Genomic DNA, 25,253 nt, shown 5'->3' with positions numbered 1-25,253 from the left:
TCGGCTCACTGCAACCTCCGCCTCCCAGGTTCAAGCGATTCTCCTGCCTCAGCCTCCCGAGTAGCTGGGACTACAGGCGCCCGCAACCACGCCCGGCTAATTTTTTGTATTTTTAGTAGAGACGGGGTTTCACGATGCTGGCCAGGATGGTCTCGATCTCTTGACCTCGTGATCCACCCGCCTCGGCCTCTCAAAGTGCTGGGATTACAGGTGTGAGCCACCGCGCCTGGCCCATCGTGACTAAATTATATTTAGGATACTTTAGATATTGTACACATATAAATGATTCTTTTTTCAAACATGCCTTAGTTTACCAAGAGCACAGTATCTATGTAACATATATGTGTTAAAAGATAATGGACTATTGCTTCTTTTCAAATGTTCTGTAATTAAAACATGTCACTAATTTAATCTGATCCTCTGGCTTCTTCCACTTAATTACTTGAAGTGATTGTTTTATTATACCAATTTTTCTCCTTTAATTTTGAAGCTGTAGATGTTTAGGTAGAGAACTTTGCTCCCAATCACTTTCACAGGTCTGAATTCTGTGGTGTATGCAAATGATAGCTGCAAAGGAGGAAAGTGGCATTGTCTGAGAAACCAATCAAGTGGCTAAAACAATGGTGTAGAATGGCGAACTCGTTTCGCTATTGCCAGCAGCTTGAGCCTCGGGAGTGCTAATCAAAATTCACATGCAAAACTTCCCGATAGATTTAACAGTTTTGTACTGTTAAGCAGGGGTTCTCGCCATGTGAATGATCCACTACTGTGCCGAACAAAACAGAGACAGTTTTCTTTTAAAGTCCAGAGCAGATGAGAGCCATAAGGAGACAGAGGGTTTCATTTACTCTCAGGACACGATTGTGCCAGTGAACTAATGAGTCTCTTGGACCTTATGTTGCTCTGGCTTCAATCGAGGCGCAACTCTAATGGGCATGTAGTACTTCCTATCTGTCAAGTGTCTGGACAATGGGCCCCTCGAATGGATGAGAGAGATCTGGCAAGAAAAAGAGGTCAGTGTTGTACCTAGCACAGGCAGGAAACCTGGCTAATTAATGTATTTCCAACTATAGCAAAACAAAAGATCACACAGAGAAATGTTAATTTTATTACAGAAACTCTTAGCCTGTGGCTGAAGCACAGTTAACAAATTATTGAAATACCATAGGCAAAAATCCTCCTCCTTTTCCCAATACACTAAAATATTTATAAAGGTCATTATTTAAAACAATACGTAGTTTTGATGTTGTAATTTGCTTTTATTTCACCCTTCAGTAAAGCTCACTGATGTAGAAATATTTTTGGACAATTATGAAGTGAATGCTGAAAGTTAGTGTCAGCACTACCTAATCTTAACAATCAGCCTTTTTAAAGGTAGTGTAATGTTGAACTAAACTTGAAAAAATCCCGCTGCTGTATTAAATTGGAGAACTAGAGAATACAAATGTTTATTCAAGCTACAGAGCTCGAGTTACACTCCATCTGAAACTAAGAGCAAATACTGCCACCTAGATACATTCTGATGCTTTGGTTAACTAGATGCTGGCTTATCCTACTTTTTGAAAAATGGCAACAATAGCAGACAATAGTGGCTTCGTATAACAAAAACATGATGAATGATAGTCGCTGAAAAATTCATATAAATATAATTTCAATATAATTTGAAGCTTTGAAAAAAAGGTATTTGTGTTTTGACAAATAGCAATGCTTAAGCCTTTATTCAAACCTATAAATGCAGAATAACTATTAGAAATAGGGGAAAACTTTATAAAACATAAAAAATAAAAGCTGCATGATCCTGAGACCTGTGAGGAAGTAAATGTGGAGGTGATATCAGTAAGACTTTTAACTTTCTTCTTTTATCAGATGACTTTTTTCTGAGTTTGAGAAGAAGAAGGGATTGTTCAACACTCAAATGAAAACACAAATAAGTTTTGGTTTAATAAGTAAAATAAGATCTCTTAATAAACAATGTTTTAAAAAGAGCATTTCATTATAATCTGTTCTGATTCACCTCCTAGCACACAAAGCAAACCAATTTCCCCTGGCTTTTATTTCTAACAGAAAAAAAAATATTGCCCTTTTTATTCCAGACTGGGATCCAAAATGTTATGTACTGTATTCCAGGATCATTTCTTGGGTTTAGAGAGATTTTTATCATCTTTGGACTGTTGCTCCTCTTCAAATCTCATTTTGTTTTCCTTTATTACTCTTAGAATAGTTTCAATATCAGCAATGGTGGTCTGTAAGTAAACAGTAAAGACAATATTTATTACTTAAAGACCTCTTACAATCCCTCTCCCCCAAGCATCTGGTCCTTTTGGGAGTTCACCATGGTTTAGACCAGTTCTATTCAGAATACATTCTACCGACTGGCATTTGTCTACAGATTATGGCTTACCAGTCTTGCTGAAATGAGTAAAAAAATTGAGAGTATGGCTCAAGCCTGTAATCCCAGCACTTTGGGAGGCCGAGACGGGCGGATCACGAGGTCAGGAGATTGAGACCATCCTGGCTAACACGGTGAAACCCCATCTCTACTCAAAAATACAAAAAACTAGCCGGGCAAGGTGGCGGGCTCCTGTAGTCCCAGCTACTCGGGAGGCTGAGGCAGGAGAATAGGGGTAAACCCGGGAGACGGAGCTTGCAGTGAGCTGAGATCCGGCTACTGCACTCCAGCCTGGGCAACACAGCGAGATTCTGCCTCAAAAAATAAAAAATAAAAAAAATTGAGGGTAAGAATTTGGAAAATTTTTTAGAATTTTTATGCCTATTACGTCTAATAATAAAAACATTGGGCTTCTCAATTGTACATCTTTAATTTTTTTCATCATATTTTTCTAGTAATTAAATTTTCTTCTATTTTGTTAAAAAATATTGATCCATGATAGTCAGATCAAAACAAAACAAAACAAAAAAAACAAATAGTTCCTTATTATGGATAATTTGAGAAACATTGGTCTAGTCACCCTAAAATGAGGGCTAGTAGGCTGATGGGAGGGTTTCTTTCCATTGGTTGCTGGGAAGAAAAAAATGACACCTTCCCATTTACTTTATTTATATTTTATTGAGGTATAATTCCCATACCATAAAATTCACCCTTATGAAGTATACAATTCAGTGGTTTTTAGTATATTTGCAAGTAACCATCACCACTATGCAATTCCAGAACATTTTCATCATCCCAAACAGAAACTCTGTCCCCATTAGCAGTCACTCCCCATTTCATCCCACTCCCTCAGCCTCTGGCAACCACTAATCTATTTCTGTCTCTATGGATCTACCTCTTCTGCACATTTCATATAAATGAAACCATACGTTATGTGACCTTTTGTGAATGGCTTTTTACCTAGCATAATATTTTCAAGGTTCATCCATGTTGTAGCATGGATCAGTACTTTATTCCTTTTATAGAGCTGAATAATATCCCATTATATAAAATATTATCCATAGAATATAATAAAATTCACTTATTTCTTAGTCGATGGACATTTGGGTTGTTTCTAATTAATGAATATTCCTTCTATTAATATTAATGTACATGTTTTTGTGGGAACGTGTTTTCAATATTCTTAGACATATACTTAGAAATGGAATTGCTGGGTCATATGGTAATTTTACACTTAATTTTTTTATAAACTGCTAAACTTTGCATATCTGTGATACCATTTTTAATTCTTACCAGCAATATAAGAGGGTTTTGGTTTCTCCATATCCTCACCAACACTTGTTATTGCCTTTTTATTTAACTGTAGCCATCTTATTAGGTATGAAAGGTTTCATTGTGGCTTTGATTTATATTTCCATAATAACATGATGTTGAGCATACCTTCATATACTTATTGGCCATTTGTACATCTTTTTTTTTTTTTTTTTTTTGAGACAGGGTCTTGCTTGCTCTATCACCCCAGCTGGAGTGCAGTGGTGTGATTATGACTCACTTCAGCTTTGACCTTCTGGGCTCAAGCAATCCTCCCCCGTCAGGCTCCTGAGCAGCTAGAACTACAGGTGTGTGCCACCATGCCTGGCTAACTAAAAATTTTTTTTTGTGGAGATGAGGTCTTACTATGTTGCCTGGGCTAGTCTCAAACTCCTGGCCTCGAGTGATCCTCCTGCTTCAGCCTGCCAAAGTGCTGGGATTACAGGTGTGAGCCACTGCACTTGGCCTGCGTATCTCCTCTGAAGAAATGTCTATTCAAATCCTTTGCTCGCTTTTAAAATTGGATTATTTGTCCTTCTGTAGTTGAGTTGTAAGAGTACTTTGTATATTATGAATGCTATGCCTTACCAGATATATGATTTGCAAATATTATTTCCCTTTCTGTGGGCTGTCTTATTACTTTCTTGATAGTGTTCTTTGATGCACGAAGTTTTAAATTTTGATGAAGTCTGATTTATCTATTTTTACTTTGGTTGCTTGTGCTTTAGGCACCATGTCTAAGAAACTATTGCTAACCCCAGGTCATGAAGGTTTATACGTATGTTTTTTCCTGAAAGTTTTACAGTTTTAGCTCTTACATTTAAATATTTGATCCATTTTAACTTAATTTTCTTTTTTTTCTTTCTTCTTCTTTTTTTTTTTTGAGATGGAGTCTCACTCTGTCGCCCAGGCTAGAGTGCAGTGGTACGATCTCGGCTCACTGCAACCTTTGCCTCCTGAGTTCAGGTGATTCTCCTGCCTCAGCATCCTGAGTAGCTGGGATTACAGGTGCACACCACCATGCCTGGCTAATTTTTGTATTTTTAGTAGAGACGGGGTTTCACCATGTTGGCCAGGCTGGTCTTGAACTCCTGACCTCAGGTGGTCCACCTGCCTCGGCCTCCCAAAGTGCTGGGATTACAGGCGTGAGCCACCACGCCCAGCCCATTTTAACTTAATTTTTATATATGATGTGAGGTAGAGGTCCCACTTAGTATTTGCATGTGCTATTTATTTAAAAATTATTTGTTCTCCATTGAATTGTTTCAGCACCCTTGCCAAAAATTATTGGCCATTATGTATGGGTTTATTTCTGACTCAATTTTATGCCATTGATCTATATCTCTGTTCTTTCTTTCTTTTTTTTTTTTTTTTTTTTTTTTTTGAGACGGAGTCTTGCTCTGCCGCCCAGGCTGGAGTGCAGTGGCCGGATCTCAGCTCACTGCAAGCTCCGCCTCCCGGGTTCACGCCATTCTCCTGTCTCAGCCTCCTGAGTAGCTGGGACTACAGGCGCCCGCCTCATCGCCTGGCTAGTTTTTTGTATTTTCTATTAGAGACGGGGTTTCACCGTATTAGCCAGGATGGTCTCGATCTCCTGACCCCGTGATCCGCCCGTCTTGGCCTCCCAAAGTGCTGGGATTACAGGCTTGAGCCACCGCGCCCGGCCTATATCTCTGTTCTTATGTCAGTACCACACTGTCTTGATTACTGTAGCTTTGTAGTAAGTTTTTAAATTGAGAAGTGCGAGTTCTCCAACTTCGTTCTTCTTTTAAATATTGTTTTGGTTATTCTGGGCCTCTTATGTTTCCACATTAATTTTAGGATCATCTGGTCAATTTCTGCAAAAAAAGCCAGCTGGGATTTTGATAAGAATTACGTTGAATCTATAGATCAATTGGGGAATATCAGCATCTTAGCAGTGTTGACTTCTATTGGATGAATACAGACTATCTTTCTGTTTATTTAGGTCTTCTTTAATTTCTTTCACCCATGTCTTGTAGTTTTCATTGCAAAAATCTTGCACTTCTCCTGTTAAATTTATTCCTGGCCAGGCGCAGTGGTTCACACCTGTAATTCTAGCACTTTGGAAGGCTGAGGCAGGCAGATCATGAGGTCAGGAGTTCGAGGTCAGCCTCACCAACATGAGACCCCATCTCTAATAAAAATATAAAAATTAGCTGGGCGTGGTGGTGCGTGTCTGTAATCCCAGCTACTCAGGAGGCTGAGGCAGCAGAATTGCTTGAACCTGGAAGGCAGAGGTTGCAGTGAGCCGAAATCGCACCATTGCACTCCAGCCTGGGCAACAGAGTGAGACTCTGTCTCAAAAAAGAAAAAAGTTATTCTTAAGTATTTTATTCTTTTTGATGCTATTGTAACTTGAATTTTTTAAAAAAATTATTTTTGCATTATTCATTACACAAATACAATTGTCTTTTGTATGCTGATTTTATGTCCTATAAACTTGTTGATGGGTTCTTTAGGATTTTCTTTTCTTTTCTTTCTTTCTTTTCTTTCTTTCTTTCTTTCTTTCTTTCTTTCTTTCTTTCTTTCTTTCTTTCTTTCTTTCTTTCTTTTTTCTTCTTCCTTCCTTCCTCCCTCCCTCCCTCCCTCTCTCTCTCTCTCTCTTTCTTTCTTTCTTTTTTTTTTTCACTAGGTCTTGCTCTGTCACCCAGGCTGGAGTGCAGATCATGGCTCACTGCAGCCTCAGCCTACCCTACTCAAGCCATCTTCCCATCTCAGCCTCCTGAGTAGCTGGGACCACAGGTGTGTGCCACCACACCTGGCTAATTTTTTATTTTTTAGATAGGGTCTGCCTATGTTGCCTAGGCTGGTTTCAAACTCCTGGGTTCAAGCAATCCTCTTGCTTCATAGAATTTTCTATTTACAAGAATTTGCCGTTTGCAAATAGAGATACTTTTACTTTTATTTCTTCTTCTTTTCTCCTTCTCCTTCTTCTTAGTAGAGATGAGGTCTTGCTCTGTTGCCCAGGCTGGTCTCAAACTCCTGAGTGCAAGTAATCCTCCCACCTTGGCCTCCCAAAGTGGTGGGATTACAGGTGGGGCCGTTGCACCCAGCGTGTTTTATTTCCTTTTCTTGCCTAATTTCCCTGTCCAGAACCTCCAGTACAATGATGAATAGAGGTGGCAAGAACAGACACCCTTGTCTTGTTCCTAATCTTTGCAAGAAGGCTTTTGGTTTTGCAACATTAACTATGATGTCAGCTGTGGTTTTTTGGTAGATGTCCTTCTAAGGTGGAGGAAGTGACCTTCTATTTTTACTTAGTTGAATGTTTTTTATCAGAAAAGAATGTTAAATTTTGTTAGATGCATTTTCTGCATCATCTTCCTTTTGTTTTTATTCTACTCTCATCACCTAGACTCACTGCAGCCTCAACTCCTGGGCTCAAATGATTCTCCCACCTCAGCCCCTCAAGTAGCTGTGACTACAGGCATGAGCTACCACACCTGGATAATTTTTGTAATTTTTGTAGAGATGGGGTTTCACCATGTTGCCCAGGCTGGTGTTAAACTCCTGGATTCAAGTGATCTGCCCACCTCAGCTTTTCAAAGTGCTGGAATTACAGGCATGAGCCACTGTGCCCAGCCACATCACCTTCCATTTTTATTTAGCCTTTACTTTCCTGGTAAATCCTTGTTTAAAAACTGAAAATACCTACCACAATGCCACTAAGTAGAAGACAGAAAATACTAGCAAAGATGAATCTATTCCACTGCTTCAAGTTTTTGTTATTGTACCTATATTACTGAGATTGAAAGTTTTTGCCTTTAGACCTAACATGAGTAAAAATCAAGAAAACAATCATTCATATGAGAAGGCTAGAAACCATGACATAATTAAAAGCTATTTGAGAACATCTGACTTTTGATGATTTTGAAAGTCAGAGAAAGGACAGAGAAATAGCTTTCATTTTACCAAGGGCGGTTGACTCTGCCAACAGCAAGACAAGCTCAGAATCAACTTAGTCTGAATGCATTTGAGGTTAAAGCATCTGATTCTGATTATTAGCTATATTTGGACAGGCTGAATGGATCAAATGCAGAGAGGCGCAAGTTTTGCACATGGCACTAACAGATAAGATGATGCTACTAGCTAGCAGAAACTTAAAATGTAAATGATAGGCTGGGCAAGGTGGCTCATGCCTGTAATCCTAGCACTTTGAGAGGCCAAGGCAGATAATCCCTTGAGCTCAGGAGCTTGAGACCAGCCTAGGCAAGACAGTGAGATATCCCATCTCTGAAAAAAACAAAAACAAAAACAAAACAAAACAAAACAAACAACAGTAAATGATGAGCATAGATCCTTTAGGACCAGTGAATACTGATGTAACATTTGGTCTATCTTTTCTTCAATCTTCTCAATCATGTTGTAGGGAAAGCAGTGGTCATTCTTCCAGCTCATAAAATCATGTTGTTATTGTTACTGTTACTAAAGGAGTTAGGCCCTAGCTTGGATTAAAATTACATTTCTATTAAGCTTTTGTTGGACTTTACATTTAGGAGAAAAACCACATGCAGTTTCTGATTATGTCCTTTGAATTAATGAAGGTCTAGGCTGGGAATCAGATTCATACCTTGCTGTTCAATACCATGTGATCATCTCTGTTCAGATAGTGTTTCAGAAACTCCCGTACAGACCTTGTTCCTGTAGTTTAGAGTTTGGAGACTTCTAGTCAATTATATACAATTGGATTTGATGGACCAACATCTTTAAAGGTCAGAAGGAGGCTTCTAAAGGTTAGTAGTGAAATAATCCAACCCATGTTGGAGAAACGGGTGGAGTAGATGGCCCACATACATGCTATATTTTCTGCTTCTCCCTAACACACATTGCTTTCTCAGGTCTTAGAACTTCTCTGGCTCTAGAAACTAGGGCTTCCCAGGAATCACTAGTCAGACCTTGTATTATCTGGAATATAGATAGATAACATTCACAGTTTTTGGTTGTGACAATCTCTGTTTTGGTTCCATTGTGACATTTCAGACTCACGTCCAACATAAGAAAGCTCTGCTATCTTAGGAGCTGGGGTTTGAAAATGGCAGCAAGTTAAAAGTCAACTCTATTTCAAACAAAAAGTTTCAAACTATTAAATTTAACTAACGGCTTCAGTGGGAACCTTACAGTATTGACCCTGCACACTGTAAAATATGTACTGCTTACAATAAAAAAAAGATGGTTTAGCACTTGTTTACAATACAGCATGAGGTATTTTCAGCCCTTGTATAGAAATTAACCAGAATCGTTAGTTAATTAACACCTCACCTTAAAATTGGTCTCGCCTTGCATATTAGGTGCTGATATTTCTTGATGGATGATGAAGAGATTGCGAGCAAAGGTCATGAGGACCCCCTGGAGATCCTCGCCGATTGTTCTGTTAATGATATCCAAACAAATGAGTTTACCAACGATTCCCCTCACATGCTTAAAAACAATCGCCCTCTCATTTGTGCCTGTCTGGTGATGGAATTTAATGAGTATTTTCAATCTCACAAGGTGGCAATCTTCAGGGAGATATGAAAGATAAGACTCCATTTTAACTTGTCAACAAAAAGGATTTGCCTAATAAATATTTTTTATTAATCAACTTAGCAAAATATAGCAATAGGCTCGGTCATTTCTAGTAAAAGTCTACCACTGAGCTAGGATGTTGTACAAGTTCATTTTAAAAAATGGTTTAAGTTACTTTAGGAGAATGTCACTAAGTGTGATCCTTGCTGAATGATTTCCTTGTCTATGGAGACATTTGCATCTCAGTATTCTAGAGACTTTTGTCTGGGGTTTATTTTCTATTTCATGTGTACAAGTGATTCCTACCACTTAATGAGAGTGTCCTGCCTATTGTCAGAGGAGAATGTGCCCTGTTCATGAACAGCCGTCTTTATAAACCTGAACATCCACTTTAAGATTTCAGAGACAACTTGCAAACTATCCTGTAGCATTATAGGGCTCCCTATACAAGGTAGTCACTCAGCGTAGGCTTTGTGGTGTAGTGAAAAGAACACTAACTTCAGGATCAGGAGACAGACCACATACTGTGTGACCCAAGCAAATCATTGCCCCTCTCTAAGCCTCAGTTTCCTGTCTATGAGGATCAGTTAATTCTGAGGCCCTTCTGTGTTCTAACATTCTCTGGTTCTATGACTGCAGTTAGGGAGGAGAATAAGATAGGCAGAAAACAATAGAAAAGGACTAAAGGCTTTCGAGAGGTCCATGTCAACTGTGCCCTCCCTGAAGGATGCGTGAATAGTAATAACCATCTAGAAAGTACACCAATAGGACTATTTCTACCATTGAAACTAGCCTGCAGGTCAAGGCATCCTTGCCTGAAATCTCACGTGCAGGTGTAGGGACAGCTGAGCAAGTTCCTTTTGGTAACCAGTCTAATTATTAATTCTGTAGGCTTCAGCATCAAATCCACCTTGCTGCTAGGTCAGTTTGATGACTGGGAGTTTCTCTGTTCATGAAACAGGCTCTTCTTCTATCTTCTACTTTCTGTGATGGTTTTCCTCTTGCCTGGTTCCTCTATGCCCGAGTACCCACCTGCATTGCTCTTCCTGTGGCCCATACCTCAGGAACTCTGCCTCTGCCTTGGTGATGCTACCCCTGTCTCATCCCATCAATTCCAGGACACAAGTCCTGCTCCTGAATGTCAGCCTCTGCTGGGCTCTGCTGCCTGCTGAAAGGCTTTCCTCATGCCACCCCCTATCAGCCTGGGTCTCCAAAAGTGGCCTCCTCTCTGAGTGCCTCTGGTCAAGCTCCCCACGACCTAGTTGTCAGGTTGTCCCTTTACTCTTTGTGGTTGGAACTTTCCTGATGGTATGAGCTGGTTGCTTCTCAGGATGACCTCCAGGCACCTGAATCCTGGGTCCTGTGTTTGGCCTATCTCGTTGCTCTTCTCCCATCACCCGAAGGGAGCTAACCCCTCCCAGCCTCATCCTATGTACAAAAGGGTTTATCTGGTTCCAGTCCTGTCCCAGCTTCTCCTTTGCAGTTAATCTTTCATGCCAGCTGGTGCCCAGTAAGACAGAGTTCATATCTCTAGGTTCTGATTTCTAGTTATTTGTACCTAACTAACCCATCTGTCTGAATTCCTGGGCTTAGAAATATACTTGGACCTTGAACGTTTCCTGCTTAGGAAGTTATTAGATTCATAACTTGGGAAAATACACATTTCTTATTCCCATGCTTGCCAACTTCAAATCCAGATGACTGCTTGGTTCTCCTAGTCCCGGTAATTCCTGCTGGTCTATGTTCTGCCCAGCTCTGACATCACCGTGTCGTTTGGGGAGAGTGAAATAGGAAGTATTTAATCTCTGATCTTCCAGCTACTAGTGAACTGCTGTCCCCCTTTCCTGGCTTGTCAGCAGTTGACATGCTAGACCATGTTTACCTGTTTACTTGTTTATGCCCACCCCTCTACAGTGGCAGCTTCCTGAGAGCAGGGCTCATTGCTGTTTCCCCAGCACCTAGAACTGTGCCTGGCATAGTAGATAAAATGCTTTCAAATTTTCTGGTAGGGAAAGATAGGGCAGGGAGGGAGCTGAGGGGCAGAAAGCCACTGGGAAGCAAGGGGCTGATCCTTCTCTGCATATGCCCAGAGGCTCTGTTATCATTCTGTATATGAAGGCCTGCGTAGATAAGATGAAGGCAAGCTTGTTGAGATGTTATGGATTGAGGTCTCATTTCTGTTGCTATCAGGGCAGTGTGACAAACGGGTGAAGATTCCCTAGGGAAGTGACCTTCTTAACAAGACCCAATAAGTTTTGCATGTTTATGGGATCTTGGGGAAAGACTGAAACTCAAGGGGAGGACTCAAACAGCCAGCTTCCCTTCCCAGGTGATGGGAAGCATTTGAGACTGTAAGTGCCAGATTAAGTTGTAGCCACATTCTAGTTCCAAAGGGGAAGGAACAGAATATTTGCCTAAGTTCAAAAGGATCGATGAGGGTGAATATCACTGTATTGATAATGGTCTGTTATAGCTGACAATGCTTTGGCAGAACAAAGGACTATACTTTGGATAGGGAAGTTGAGGCCTGTCCTATGCAGCCATTTGCTTGTTGTAGTGTGTACCTCTTTGGATCAGTTTCCAGGAGCCTGACCATAGTAGGGTGGAGGGGAGGTTGGGGAGGGAAGGACTGAGGCCACATAGGAGCATTAATGCTTAGTAGAGGAATTGGATCTTATTTGGTTAGTGTTTATGAGACCAGATCTTTGTATATATGTTTCTGTGTGTTTCAGTGTGAGGCCACAGTGTCTACACTGCTGTAGGTTACAAGGAAGAGAAATACAGGGCAGAGACAGTTCCCCAATTAGGCAGGATGACTTAAAGGTACCAAGTAACCATGTGCCAAGATATGAAATAAGAGATGACTCAAGGTTGTGGCTCTAAAATTCTGAGTCCCAGATAGGAGACAACTTTGCTAGGCTCCAAAATATCCCAGAGGGAAATCTGGGAGAAATGCGGAAGCCTCTGAGTGTTGCCAGCAGTCTGTGCTCAGCACATACGTACCTTGAGAAGGTTGCGCCTGGGATGAAACTGGATCTGAGGAGGAGCTACAGATCCTGCCTGTTGTAGGGACATCGTGTGAAGTCACCAGAGCACAGAGCACTTTTCTAAGTATGCCAGAATGACAACTGCCTTCCACAGTCAGGACAACTGAGCTGGGTCCCCATAGTGAGATCTGATGTGCCTTATCTGTGTATGCATTTGGGTATAATATGTTGTTAAGTCTAAACTTTACCCATCAATTTCAGATAATTAATCAATTATACTTATAAACCCCTATTGACACATCTAAAGTCATTTTATAAAATACCTAGGCCGGGCGCAGTGGCTCATGCCTGTAATCCCAGCACTTTGAGAGGCCACGGCAGGCGCATCACAAGTTCAAGAGATCAAGACCATCCTGGCCAACACGGTGAAACCCCGTCTCTACTAAAAATACAAAAATTAGCTGGGCATGGTGGTGCATGCCTGTAATCCCAGTGACTCGGGAGGCTGAGGCAGGAGAATCGCTTGAACCCGGGAGGCGAAGGTTGCAGTGAGCTGAGATTGTGCCACTACACTCCAGCCTGGGCGACAGAGCAAGGCTCCGTCTCAAAAAATAAAATAAAATAAAATAAAATACCTGAAGATCTAAATAAAGATAGACTTCTAATAAATCAGCATGTTGATTAAAATGCATGAGAAGCATCATTCTTGTTAGCCGTGATTGTCTATTTCCTTAGCTTGTTTCAACTCACAGATACACTTCATACTCACAACATTCCCAACTTGTGTCTCTTCATATGCTCATATAATATAAAAACAGTTCCTTGCCTGTCCTGTAAAATTTCAATGGGGAGAAAAGAAATAGTATATTATCTCAGAAACAAAGTAACAGAAAATGTTACTGGCACAGAAAGACTACTAAGATTGATTTGATTTGAAATCTAGAGCTACCTTCAGATATTATGAGAACACATTTGAAAAGGCTGTCTCAATTTGGAGTAAGTATGTTCTAGAAGAGTGCTTTTTGAGTATGATCCTCAGAACACCTGCATCAGAATCATCTAGTGTGCTTGTTAAAAAGGCATTTTCATGGGCATCATCTAAGCTCAGAAGACTTGGCAGGCAAGCTGTCTTTTACCTCACTTCTTGGATGATTCTTGTGTACATCAAAATTTGAAAACCACTGTTCTAAGAGTGATAGGTTAAAAACATACAGGGTAGGCTGGGCACAGTGGCTCACGCCTATAATCCCAGCACTTTGGGAGGCTGAGGCGGGACAATCGCTTGAATCCGGGAGGTGGAGGTTGCAGTGAGCCGAGGTTGTGCCACTGCACTCCAGCCTGGGTGACAGATGAGCACTTTGGGAGGCCGAGGCAGGTGGATCAAGAGGTCAGGAGTTCGAGACCAGCCTGGCCAACATAGTGAAACCCCGTCTCTCCTGAAAATACAAAAAATTAGCTGGGCATGGTGGCGGGCGCCTGTAATCCCAGCTACTTCAGAGGCTGAGGCAGGAGAATCACTTGAACCTGGGAGACAGAGGTTTCAGTGAGCCGAGGTCATGCCATTGCATTCCAGCCTGGGCAACAAGAGTGAAACTCCGTCTCAAAAAAAATTACACCATATATGTATATGGTAGCAATTTGTTCTGTGGAAAGAAATTTGTACTTCAATGGGAAACTGTATGTTGTCTATAGCAGGGGTCTTCAATCCCTGGGCTGCAGACTGGTACCAGATTGGTCTCAGATAGGTCTTTGGCCTGTTAGGAACCGGGCCACACAGCAGGAGGTGAGCAGCAGGCAAGCAAGCATTACCACCGGAGCTCCGTCTCCTGTCAGATCAGAGGTGGCATTAGATTCTCATAGGAGCAGGAAACCTATTGTTAACTGTACAAACAAGGGATCTAGGTTGCATGCTCCTTATGAGAATCTAACTGATGCCTGATGATCTGAGGTAGAACAGTTTCATTCTGAAACCATACTCCCTCTACCCACCTCCACGTCCATGGAAAAATCATCTTCCATGAAACCGGTCCCTGGTGCCGAAAAGGTTGGGGATTGCTGGTCTATAGCACTCCCTGCTGCCTTATCAGATTGATTCTATGGGAGATATTTTACAATTCTGTAAAGTGTAAGTAACTGATAGACAAGCAAATTCTGTCCAGTCTGATAAAGGCTGAGTTGATTTCCCTTTCCTGCTCTCTTGTGAAAAAACCTATTTTGCCTCCATTTGCTAATTTCAATATTCCTGAGCTATAAAGATGTCTGTTTTGGGATTCTCTTTTGAACCCGTTATAATATCTGCCTAGTTCCCTCTTTTTGTTTGTTTTGTTTTTTGGATACAGGGTCTCACTCTCACCCAGGCTAGAGTTCAGTGACTCAATCACAGCTCACTGCAGCCTCGACCTCCCCAAGCTCAGGTGATCCTCCCACCTCAGCTTCCTGAGTACTGGGGACCACAAGCATATGCCACCACAGAGCTAAGTTTTGTGTATGTTTTTCAGTAGAATAGGGTTTTGCCATGTTGCTTAGGCTGGTCTCGAACTCCTGGGCTCAAGTGATCCTCCCAGCCTCATCCTCCCAAAGTACTGGGATTACAGGCATGAGCCACTGTGCCTGGCAATTCTTTCTGTAAATAAAATCTTTATCATGTGTTTATTTTTATATCTGTATGAGAGGCATGGCTTTACCTTTTTTTTTTTTTTTTTTTTTTAATTATCTTGTAACAGTTTTCTCCAAATAAATAAGAGGTAACCCTGGAGTTGTCCAACAGTGGAAATGACTGCCTTGTGAAGTTGTGAACTTCCCTTCACTGGAAAGCTCAAAAAAGGAAACTATATTCTGGGGCTTTGGTAAAAGAAATCACATGCCAGAATTATGACCACTCATCAACTTCCCACTTTATCAGGAAATCTGAGCTTTGGGACAGACAGTGGACTAAACAGTGGCTGCCAACGCTGGCTGCACATTAGAGTCATCTAATGCCTGGGCCCTACTTCCAGAAATACTGACTTATTTGGTCTTGGGTGGGCCATGGGTGTAGGGCCATGCTGAGTCATATTGGAGCCCAAGGCAAAGGAAAAAATCAGTAATCTGGTCCTGTTTTCATTAAAAATTTTGATATTTTATTCATAATGAATTTTTTGCAGTAGTTGATTGTTAAAATATTGCACTAAAATATTAGTTATCTTTATTAATGAGGGTTTTGTGTATATGTGTGTGTGTGTTTCCTTAAATTTTGTGCTCAGGAAGAGTGCCTCACTTGCCTTACCCTAATTGCAGCCCTGCAAGGGCATCTGCATTCTTTTTTTTTTTTTTTTTTTGAGACGGAGTCTCACTCAGTCACCCAGGCTGGAGTGCAGTGGTGCGATCTTGGCTCACTGTAACCTCCACCTCCTAAGTTCAAGCAATTCTCCTTTCTCAGCCTCTCAAGTAGCTGGGACTATAGGCGCATGGCACCACACCTGGCTAATTTTTGTATTTTTAGTAGAGATGGGGTTTCACCATGTTGGTCAGGCTAGTCTCAAACTCCTGACCTCAGGTGATCCACCTGCCTCAGCCTCCCAAAGTGCTGGAATTACAGGCATGAGCCACTGTGCCTGGCCGGCATCTGCATTCTTTAAAGCTCCTCACTGAGGTCACTCATGGGCAGCCAGGGTTGAGAACCACTGCCTAGTACATCTCTGGCATCCCTTACTGTGCTGTCCAGTATGGTAGCCAATATCCACATGAGGCAACTGAGAAGTTGAAATGCTAGTAGTACAAATTGAGATGTGTCATAGCTTTCAAAGCCTTAGTACAAAAAAAGTAGGAATATCTCAATAATTTTTATACTGATTACACGTTGAAATGTTCGATATACTGGATTAAATAAAATATATTTTAAAAATTAACCTTACCTATTTCTTTTACTTTTAAAAAATGTTGCTTCAAGAAAATTTTGAATTGTCTCTGTGGTTTACATTAATGGTTTTCATTATAGTTCTATTGGACAGTGCTATTCTAGGGACCTATGGTTAACATAAATATAACAAATCCTTTCCGGTAAGTGGTTCCCATTTCATAAGTTTATAACCCCTTTTTAAAAAAAAAAGTTCCATATTGAGAAGGAGCATCAGCAATGATCTGGCATCAAATCCCCATATGCAGAGCAAGTTCACAGAGGTTTCATTTCCAGGGATATGTGGGATGTTTAATGGATTTTTTTCCTGCTGGGAATAGAATGCTTGGTTGGCAGAGACTCCTTTCAGTACTTTAAAATTATGTTCCCAATTGTCTTCTAGCTTTTGTAGATTATGTTGAAAACTGGCCAGGATTGGTGGCTCACGCCTGTAATCCCAGCACTTTGGGAGGCCGAGGTGGGCGGATCACGAGGTCAGGAGTTTGAGACCAGCCTGGCCAGCATGGTGAAACCCTGTCTCTACTAAAAATACAAAAAAAAAAAAAAAAAAAAAAAAAAATTAGCCAGGCATGGTGCCACGCATCTGTAGTCCCACCCACTCAGGAGGCTGAGGTAGGAGAATTGCTTGAACTTGGCAGGCGGAGGTTGCAGTGAGCCAAGATCACGCCAGCCCGGGAGACAGTGCCAGACTCCATCTCAAAAAGAAAGAGAAGAGAAGAGAAGAGAAGAGAGGAGAGGAGAGGAGAGGAGAGGAGAGGAGAGGAGAGGAGAGGAGAAAGGAAAAGAAAAGAAAAGAGAAGAAAAGCTTAGCTAGCAGTCTTATTGCTCATTTGAAAGTCAGGTAAGTATTTATTTTCTAGCTACTTTTAAGATTTTCAGTTTCTTGGCCGGGCGCAGTGGCTCACGCCTGTAATCCCAGCACTTTGGAAGGCCGAGGCGGGCTGATCATGAGGTCAAGAGATCGAGACCATCCTGACCAACATGGTGAAACCCCGTCTCTACTAAAAATACACAAACTAGCTGGGCACGGCAGCGCACACCTGTAGTCCCAGCTACTCAGGAAGCTGAGACAGGAGAACTGCTTGAACCCGGGAGGTGGAGGTTGCAGTGAGCCGACATTGCGCCACTGCACTCCAGCCTGGTGACAGAGCGAGACTCTGTCTCAAAAATTAAAATTAAAATTAAAAAAGATTTTCTGTTGCTCTTCAATTTTCAGGAGTATAATCATGATGTGCCTAGGTGTGATTTTCCTTATCTTGCCTGAGGTTTTTAGTGCTTTTTGAATGAGGTTGGATATGTGTTTTGATGTCTTTCACTAGGTGTAGGAAATTCCCAGCCAGTATTTATATAAAATCACTCCCTCCTCTCCTTGTGGAACACTAATTGCAGGAAAGTTAAAGTTGTTTCCTCCATGTTGCATGTATCTCTGAAGCCTTTTTCTACATTTTCATCATTTTCTCCCTCTGTGTATAAGTTGGAATTTTTTTTCTACTGGCTTGTTTTCTAGTTCACTAATCATTTGTTCTGATAACCTATTAAATTCATATATTAAATTATTAATTTTGTCACACTAATTTTTGGTTCCAGAATTTCCATTTGGGTTAAAAAACTGATTCTAGGTCTTTGGTGACATGAACATATTACGAACATACATGTTTTCTTGAACATATTAGTCCTAGCTATTTTAACGTCCCTGTCTTTAAACTCTATTCCTGCTGGGAATAGGATGCTTGGTTGGCAGAGACTTTTCTTTCAATACTTTAAAATTATGTTCCCAGGGCCGGGTGCGGTGGCTCAAGCCTGTAATCCCAGCACTTTGGGAGGCCAAGACGGGCGGATCACGAGGTCAGGAAATCGAGACCATCCTGGCTAACACGGTGAAACCCCGTCTCTACTAAAAAATAGAAAAAACTAGCCGGGCGACTTGGCGGGCACCTGTAGTCCCAGCTACTCGGGAGGCTGAGGCAGGAGAATGGCGTAAAACCCGGGAGGCGGAGCTTGCAGTGAGCTGAGATCCGGCCACTGCACTCCAGCCTGGGTGGCAGAGCGAGACTCCGTCTCAAAAAAAAAATAATAATAATAATTATGTTCCCATTGTCTTCTAGCTTTCATAGATTGTGTTGAAAAGTGGCCTGGATCGGTGGAGTTATGAGTCACCTGTGGATCTTTTTCTGTTTTTCCCCTTTGTTTTCAATGATTTGGTCCCTCTTTTAGTATACCTTATGGTTTTTTATTGGATGATGGTCATTAAAGATGGAAAATTGTAGCAGCTCTAGATAACATCTTCCTTCAAACAGAGTTAAATTTTTGTTTTTGGCAGACAAGTAGAGTACTGACAGCTCATCTTGATGTATCAAGCATTTATTTTATTTTGTTTTATTTTATTATTTTTTGAGATGGAGTCTCACTGTGTCACCCAGGTTGGAGTGCAATGGCGTGATCTCGGCTCACTGCAACCTCCACCTGCCAAGTTCAAGCAATTCTCCTACCTCAGCCTCTTGAGTAGCTGGGACTGCAGGTATGCGCCACCATCCCTGGCTAATTGTTTTTTTTTTTTTTTTTTTTTTTTTTGTATTTTCAGTAGAGACAGGGTTTCACCATGCTGGCCAGGCTGGTCTGGAACTCCTGACCTCATGATCCACCTGCCTTGGCCTCCCAAAGTGCTGGGATTATAGGCGTGAGCCACAGTGCCCGGCCCCTGATTTTATTTTATTTTTGTATTTAAAAGGTTTTTTTTTTGAGACTGAGTCTCACTCTGTCGCCCAGGCTGGAATGCAGTGGCATGATCACAGCTCACTGTAGCCTCGAGTTCCCAAGCCCGAGATTCTCTCATCTCAGCCTCCCAAGTAGCCAGGACCACAGGTGTGTGCCACCATATCCTGCTAATTTTTGTATTTTTGGTGGAGACAGGGTTTTGCTGTGTTGCCCAGGCTGGTTTTGAACTCCTGGGCTCAAGCAATCTACCTACCTCAGCCTCCCAATCCCATGCCTGGGATTACAGGCATAAGCCACCACGCCTGGACTAAGGGTTGATTTTAGCTGTTGTTGGACCTGGTCTATTTAAAGGTTTTCCCTCACATTTTGTGTTTAGTTTTTTATGCTAGGAAAGTGTACTTACTCCTAGAGTTTGGTCCTTTAGCAGTCTCCACTGGAAACTTGAGGTGTTTATTAGGACCCTTTCAATTTAGCAGGCTCCAATCTCTTCCCAACAGCATGTGACTTTTGAAATATCTGCCAGATCTTTAGCCTCCCAGCTACTGTTACATTTTTCCCACGGATTTCTTGGAGTCTTGAGCTGTTCATTCCACCAGGTATGAGTCAATTAGGGGTTTAAATGGCATCCATACGTGAAATTTTTGGGCTCACTTCCCTTTGATCACCTTTGCTGTAGGATTTTGGATCTCAAGTCTCAAACAGTTTGACAGTTTTGAACTCCAGTCTCTGTCGCCTCCCAACACTTTGGGAGGCTGAAGCGAGCGGATCACCAGGTCAAGAGATCAAGGTCATGAGGTCAAGAAAAAAATCTGTTTAGATTTATTTCCTAACACGTTTTTAAATGTCCTTTAAAACTTGGGGGAATATGACACTCACCTTAGATGCTTCTGTTCTTTCTTTCTTTCTTTCTTTTTTTCTAGAGACAGAGTCTTGCTTTCTCACCCAGGCTGGAGTGCAGTAGCATGATCTTGGCTCACTGCAACCTCCACCTTCTGGGTTCAAATGATTCTTGTGCCTCAGCCACCAGAGTATCTGGGATTACAGAGATGGGCCATCGCGCCTAGCTAATTTTTGTATTTTTAGGAGAGACGGGGTTTTGTTATGTTGGTTAGGCTGGTCTCAAACTCCTGGCCTCAAGTGATCCGCCCGCCTCGACCTCCCAAAAATGTTGGGATTACAGGCGTGAGCCACGGTGACTGGCCCTTCTGTTCTTTTAAGACTATTTTAGTTGCCCATCAATACCTTCAAGCAGTTGTTTTATATATATCTATCCAGCCTTTATAATCATTTTTAGTGAAAGAGTTAGTTGGTTGCAAGATACCTTGTCACAGTCAGAATGTCTAGATTTGGCAGGACATTTACAACTTTCTAAGAAAGGTGACCAGGAATATTCTTAGCCTTCATCCAGAGAAAACAACAGAAATGAAAGGCTTACACAAAACTGTTTTCCCTTATCCCATAAAACAATTCCATATTTTATTTTACCTGTAAGAGATGTAAGAGTCTACCCGTAGGCAGCTACCAAAGTAAACCTCAATGTTAGCAACATTTTCCCCAGGCAACTGCAATCTACTTACATACCCCAGTATCTCCCTTGACAATATGCTCATGTGTTACTACCTGGCTATCAGATTCCCAATGGCTATCCTACTCAGGCCCGTTTCCCAGGTAGCATCTTAGGTTATAGATCTTTTTGTTTGCGTTTATCCATCTTTCTCCCTGCTCAATGATATTTAAAATTTTACTTCTGTGTAAAATTCTTTTCAAGCTAGTTATTAGAAAGCATCATAATACATAATTTTTTTACTAGTAAACTTGCAAAGTGATTTAACATTTTAAGTCTCAGCTTCCTCATTTACAATATCAGAATGAAAATGTCTACCTTTCAAAGTTATTGCAAGAATGAAACAAAATGTGTGAAAATATTTAACAAGGTATAAAATGCTATCAAACAGAAATAACTGTGGGTGATCCATGATATCTTCTAGATCAGGTCTGGCTCTCTTGATCTGAAAAGCCATGAACCAGAAAGAAAAAAAAACAAAAGTATCTATACAGCCCTCACTATTCAAAAACTGGTGGAACAGGACTGGGTAACTGCACTAAATACTTCCATTTGGAAAGAGAAACACTGAGAGAGAAACAGAAGACAGGACTTTGTAGTAATTCTGATATCCACTGGGCAGACATTTCCAGGGCCCCTATCCTTTGGGTGGAAAATGTTCCTTGATTAGCTCTGATCCCAATTACTTCATGAGCTTAGACACTATTCTTCGTGGTCCTTGACTCTGCCTTCTGAGATTTTATTTTTCATAATTGTCCTTGGGCCACATCTGAAGTGGATACTAGAGATTATATTTTCCTTAGCGATTTTTAAAGAGCTGGGATCTTGCCATGTTGCCCAGGCTGGTCTTGAACTCCTGGCCTCAAGTGAGCGGTCCTCCTGCCTCAACCTCTTGAGCAGCTAGGATTATAGGCACAAGCCATCCTTAGCAATTTTAAAACTTTCTCACCCACTTCCCGCCTGTAGATAGTTGAGGGCCCAAGGGTTGTTTAAAGTCTTAAGCAGCGACAGTCTATCCAGACAGATTTCTCTTGACGTTGAGTTCTTTAAAGAACTTAGTTGGTTTCTAATCTGTTTGATTTCAATCAGCTACAAGTACCAATAGCTACAACATGGAGGTCTTTTGTAGATACTTCTTAAATTTTCTATATTTCTTTGCTTTCTTGCTTCTATGCCTCTCTCTTAATTTCAGTTATCTTAAGCCTATCAGGCTTCAGTAGGAGAGCTATACCCTTTTTCTTTTTACTCTTTTGTTCTGTTCTCTTTTTCCTGAGAGAGTCTTTCTAAATGAAAATATGTACTTGATATGGTTTGGCTGTGTCCCCACCCAAATCTCATCTTGAATGTAGTTCTCATAATCCCCACGTGTCATGGGAGGAACCCAGTGGGAGGTAACTGAACCATGGGGGTGGTTACCCTTATACTGTTCTCATGATAGTGAGTTCTCACTCGATCTGATGATTTCATAAGGGGATGTTCCCCCTTTGCTCAGCACTTCTTTCTCCTGCCATCAGGTGAAGAATATGTTTGCTTCCCCTTCCGCCATGATTGTAATTTTCCTGAGACCTCCCCAGCCATGCAGAACTGGGAGTCAATTAAACCACCTTCTTTTACAAATTACCCAGTCTTGGGTATTCTTCATAGCAGCATGAGAATGGACTAATACAGTACTGGATGCCGTAATCTTTGTTGGATTCATACTCTAAGATACTTTAATTCAGAGGTTTTAATAGTAGGTTATAGTCATGCCTTTAATTTGACTCATATTGCAAGGCTGAGTTTTAATTGACTTTGGTTGTATAAATAAATGCCTCTTCAATTTTTAAAATTCTCATTTTTGAGGTTTAAAATCAGTTCAGCTTTTCCCATTTTGCAAAGTGCCGAATTTCTGGGATCCCTCTATTCCCTTTCATTTCTGCTTGTAAGCTATCTGATTCATTTAGAAGCTCATAATTTTTGTATAATACCTTGCCAAATGCAGTCAGCAATGCCCAATATAAACCATTAACACTAACATTTCCAACTGTTTCTCCTAGAGCTGTAGGTACATTAGGTATATTATTTGCCTTCCAAGTAATTGCAGGTATCAATGTTGCCAAATATTTCACCACTTCATAACATGAATTGTCATCCTTCTGGTTTCCATTAACAGTTTCCCAGCCACTCATTGCCTGACCAGCAAGCCAGTACCTAAATTTTAGGTTTCTGTTTTAGGAGTATCTTCTTTTGATATTAATATCTGTATCAACCTGGTTAGGCTGGGTTATGTTGCAGTAATTCAACAAAATTACTGGTTGTTTCTAACAACGAAAGCTGCAGTTCTTGGTCCTGCTCCATTTCCTACATGGGTTGGCATGGGTCTTTGATCACTGTGAGTAGGTGCAGGGACCCAGGCTGAAGGAGGCTCTGTCTCAATGTGTTTCCATGATTTCCAAGGCAGGAAAAAGGATATGGCAACTCAGGAAGTGGCTCCTACAGGCTTCTGCATAACAAGGACACGTATTACCTCTGCTTATATTTCACTGGCCAAAGCAAGTTATGTGGCCATGCCCATCTTCAGGAGGAGGGCTGAGAAAATACAATTCCATTATGTGCCTGGAAGGAGGAGAATCAGAATATTTGTGAGCAGCTCAGATGATTCCCACCATGGCAATACCCTGGCCAGAGGAAATGATTGCTGGTGACTGTGGAGCTATTTAGGATGGTGGCACACTGCCTGTGTATGTGTGATACCAGCCCTGCCCCACACTGGCGCAGGCAGTAAACATGACGCCTTTCTCCATATGGCTTTCATTACAACTTCATTTCATTAGGAAGTCAGTGGGGGTATTCTGTAGCATTAGAAAAATACCCGGAATGAGATCCACCAAGTTGCTTACAAACTCAGCAATGCTCCCTTCCCATATGCGTCAAGGAAAAATAAACTCATAGAGTGATCTAATTTCCCCTTTTTTTCCCCTGGGACTTTGGACAAGAACATCATTTGAAAGTCTGTGATCATAATGGGAAGAAGAAACACTGCTGAGAATAAGGACTTTTGAGGATTCTTCTTTCGGTAGCACTGACAATGATGTGTTATTAATGTTACTTTCTTTTTCTGGAATGAGCACCCACGTTAAACTCACCCAAGAGTGGGAGCAGGTTACTCTGGAATTTGGGTAAATGATCTTGTTTTTAGACTCAGCATAACCCAAAAAGGCAATAAAATTTTAGGGAAATTGCTAAACTTTTTTTTTCTCCTTTTTAATGTAGAGATAGTCATAGGGGTTATGAAAAGAAGTCTGTGTTTCTCCAGCTGAAGAATACATAAGAGGTACCTAGAGGGGATATATTGGAAATAGATTCCAGAATTCTTATTGGACTGGGTTGGTAATATTTTAGAAATAGAGACAGTTGGTGGGAAACAGTCCTTAGGGGGAAAAGGGGCTTATATAGGGGACACCTTGTGTAAAACAAAGAATCATGCTTGACTTTGTAGACAATTACGGGTTCAAATGTCAGTTCCACAAAATTCCTGGCTGTATGACCCTGGGAAAGTGCTTAAAATCTTTAAACCTAAAGTCCTTACTGTAATATGGTAGAAATAACACTTTCTGGCCAGGCGCGGTGGCTCAAGCCTGTAATCCCAGCACTTTGGGAGGCCGAGATGGGCGGATCATGAGGTCTGGAGATCGAGACCATCCTGGCTAACCCGGTGAAACCCCGTCTCTACTAAAAAAATGCAAAAAACTAGCTGGGCGAGGTGGCGGGCGCCTGTAGTCCCAGCTACTCGGGAGGCTGAGGCAGGAGAATGGCGTAAACCTGGGAGGCAGAGCTTGCAGCGAGCTGAGATCCAGCCACTGCACTCCAGCCTGGGCGACACAGCGAGACTGCGTCTCAAAAAAAAAAAAAAAAAAAAAAAGAAATAACACCTTCTTACAGGACAGGCATGAAGAATAAATGAGATAATGAAGTAAAGTGCTCAGCTCAGAGACCAGTATGCAGTAGGCACTCCAAATAAATGCTGGTTCACCACTTACCATCCAAGAAAAGGCAATTAAGACAGCAAGTGAAGAGTCCTGAGCAGGGATGGACCCCAGGGTCTGAAAAGATGAAAACTCATCTCAGGAAAAGTAAAGCAAAGATACTGCCAGAGAATTTCCAAAATGTTCAAATAGTCATGTGACTCCTCAGATTTTTATGACTCAACGTCTTCCCTCTTTTCTTGTACGTCTTCCCTCTTTTCTTGTACTTCTGTTTATTATCTGCGCCTTTTCTTTTTTCATTTCTTTTTTTTTTTTTTTTGAGATGGAGTCTTGCTCTGTCCACAGCCTGGAGTGCAGTGGCGTGATCTCAGCTCACTGCAACCTCTGTCTCCCGGGTTCAAGCCATTCTCCTGCCTGGGTCTCTCGGGTAGCTAGGATTATAGGCGCCTGCCAACACACCCAGCTAATTTTTGTATTTTTAGTACAGACGGGGTTTCACCATGTTGGCCAGGATGGTCTCGATCTCCTGACCTCGTGATCCACTCGCCTCGGCCTCCCAAAGTGCTGGGATTACAGGTGTGAGCTACTGCACCTGGCTTATCTGCTCCTTTTCTTTCTGATTATCCCCTCCTCCTCTTTCAGTGGATGCTCTGTCTCTGGATTTTCTCCTCTCTCTTTTCTTCTGTTATCTTTTTCTTCTTTGCATTGTTTCATCATCTGTTGCTCTAATCTATATTTCTTCTTCTTTCTCATTTTATCTTTCATCTGTTTTTAAGTTGTTGTACATGGGTGGCCTGGAGGTGAGTCTGTGGAACTCTGCTGGAAGTGTCTTCGGTGCCCCTGTCTGCCTTTTCTTTCTTTCTTTCTTTTTTTTTTTTTTTTTTTTGAGACAGAGTCTCGC

At 41.4% G+C, this 25,253-nt stretch overlaps 1 protein-coding gene and 1 long non-coding RNA gene across 11 annotated transcripts in view; one reads left to right on the top strand and one right to left on the bottom strand.

The window, feature by feature from the left end:
• Positions 1–1,087: 1,087 nt before the first annotated feature.
• Positions 1,088–25,253, bottom strand: part of IQCH (IQ motif containing H) — a 255,305-nt gene continuing 231,139 nt past the window's right edge. For 6 of the 9 annotated variants that reach the window (XM_023220766.2, XM_023220767.2, XM_023220768.2 and 3 more), the window contains 3 exons: positions 12,983–13,044; positions 8,981–9,089; positions 1,700–2,243 (listed from right to left, as the gene is read on the bottom strand). In XM_023220766.2, the coding sequence (XP_023076534.1) occupies positions 2,130–2,243; positions 8,981–9,089; positions 12,983–13,044 (285 nt within the window). In that variant the 3' untranslated portion in view covers positions 1,700–2,129. Of the gene's footprint in view, positions 2,244–8,980; positions 9,090–12,982; positions 13,045–25,253 lie in introns of all 9 variants that reach the window. The other 3 variants (XM_023220772.2, XM_023220771.2, XM_023220769.2) reach the window with 2 other exon arrangements.
• The window catches only part of LOC111548346, a 71,746-nt gene continuing 63,318 nt past the window's right edge, over positions 16,826–25,253 (top strand). For both annotated transcript variants that reach the window (XR_002733379.1, XR_002733378.1), the window contains exon 1: positions 16,826–16,949. This is a non-coding gene — a long non-coding RNA (uncharacterized LOC111548346). The remainder of the gene's footprint in view (positions 16,950–25,253) is intronic.

The sequence above is a fragment of the Piliocolobus tephrosceles genome, chromosome 6 (assembly GCF_002776525.5).
Source record: "Piliocolobus tephrosceles isolate RC106 chromosome 6, ASM277652v3, whole genome shotgun sequence".
NCBI lineage: Eukaryota > Metazoa > Chordata > Mammalia > Primates > Cercopithecidae > Piliocolobus > Piliocolobus tephrosceles.
This window is presented reverse-complemented; position numbering and strand designations above follow the sequence as displayed.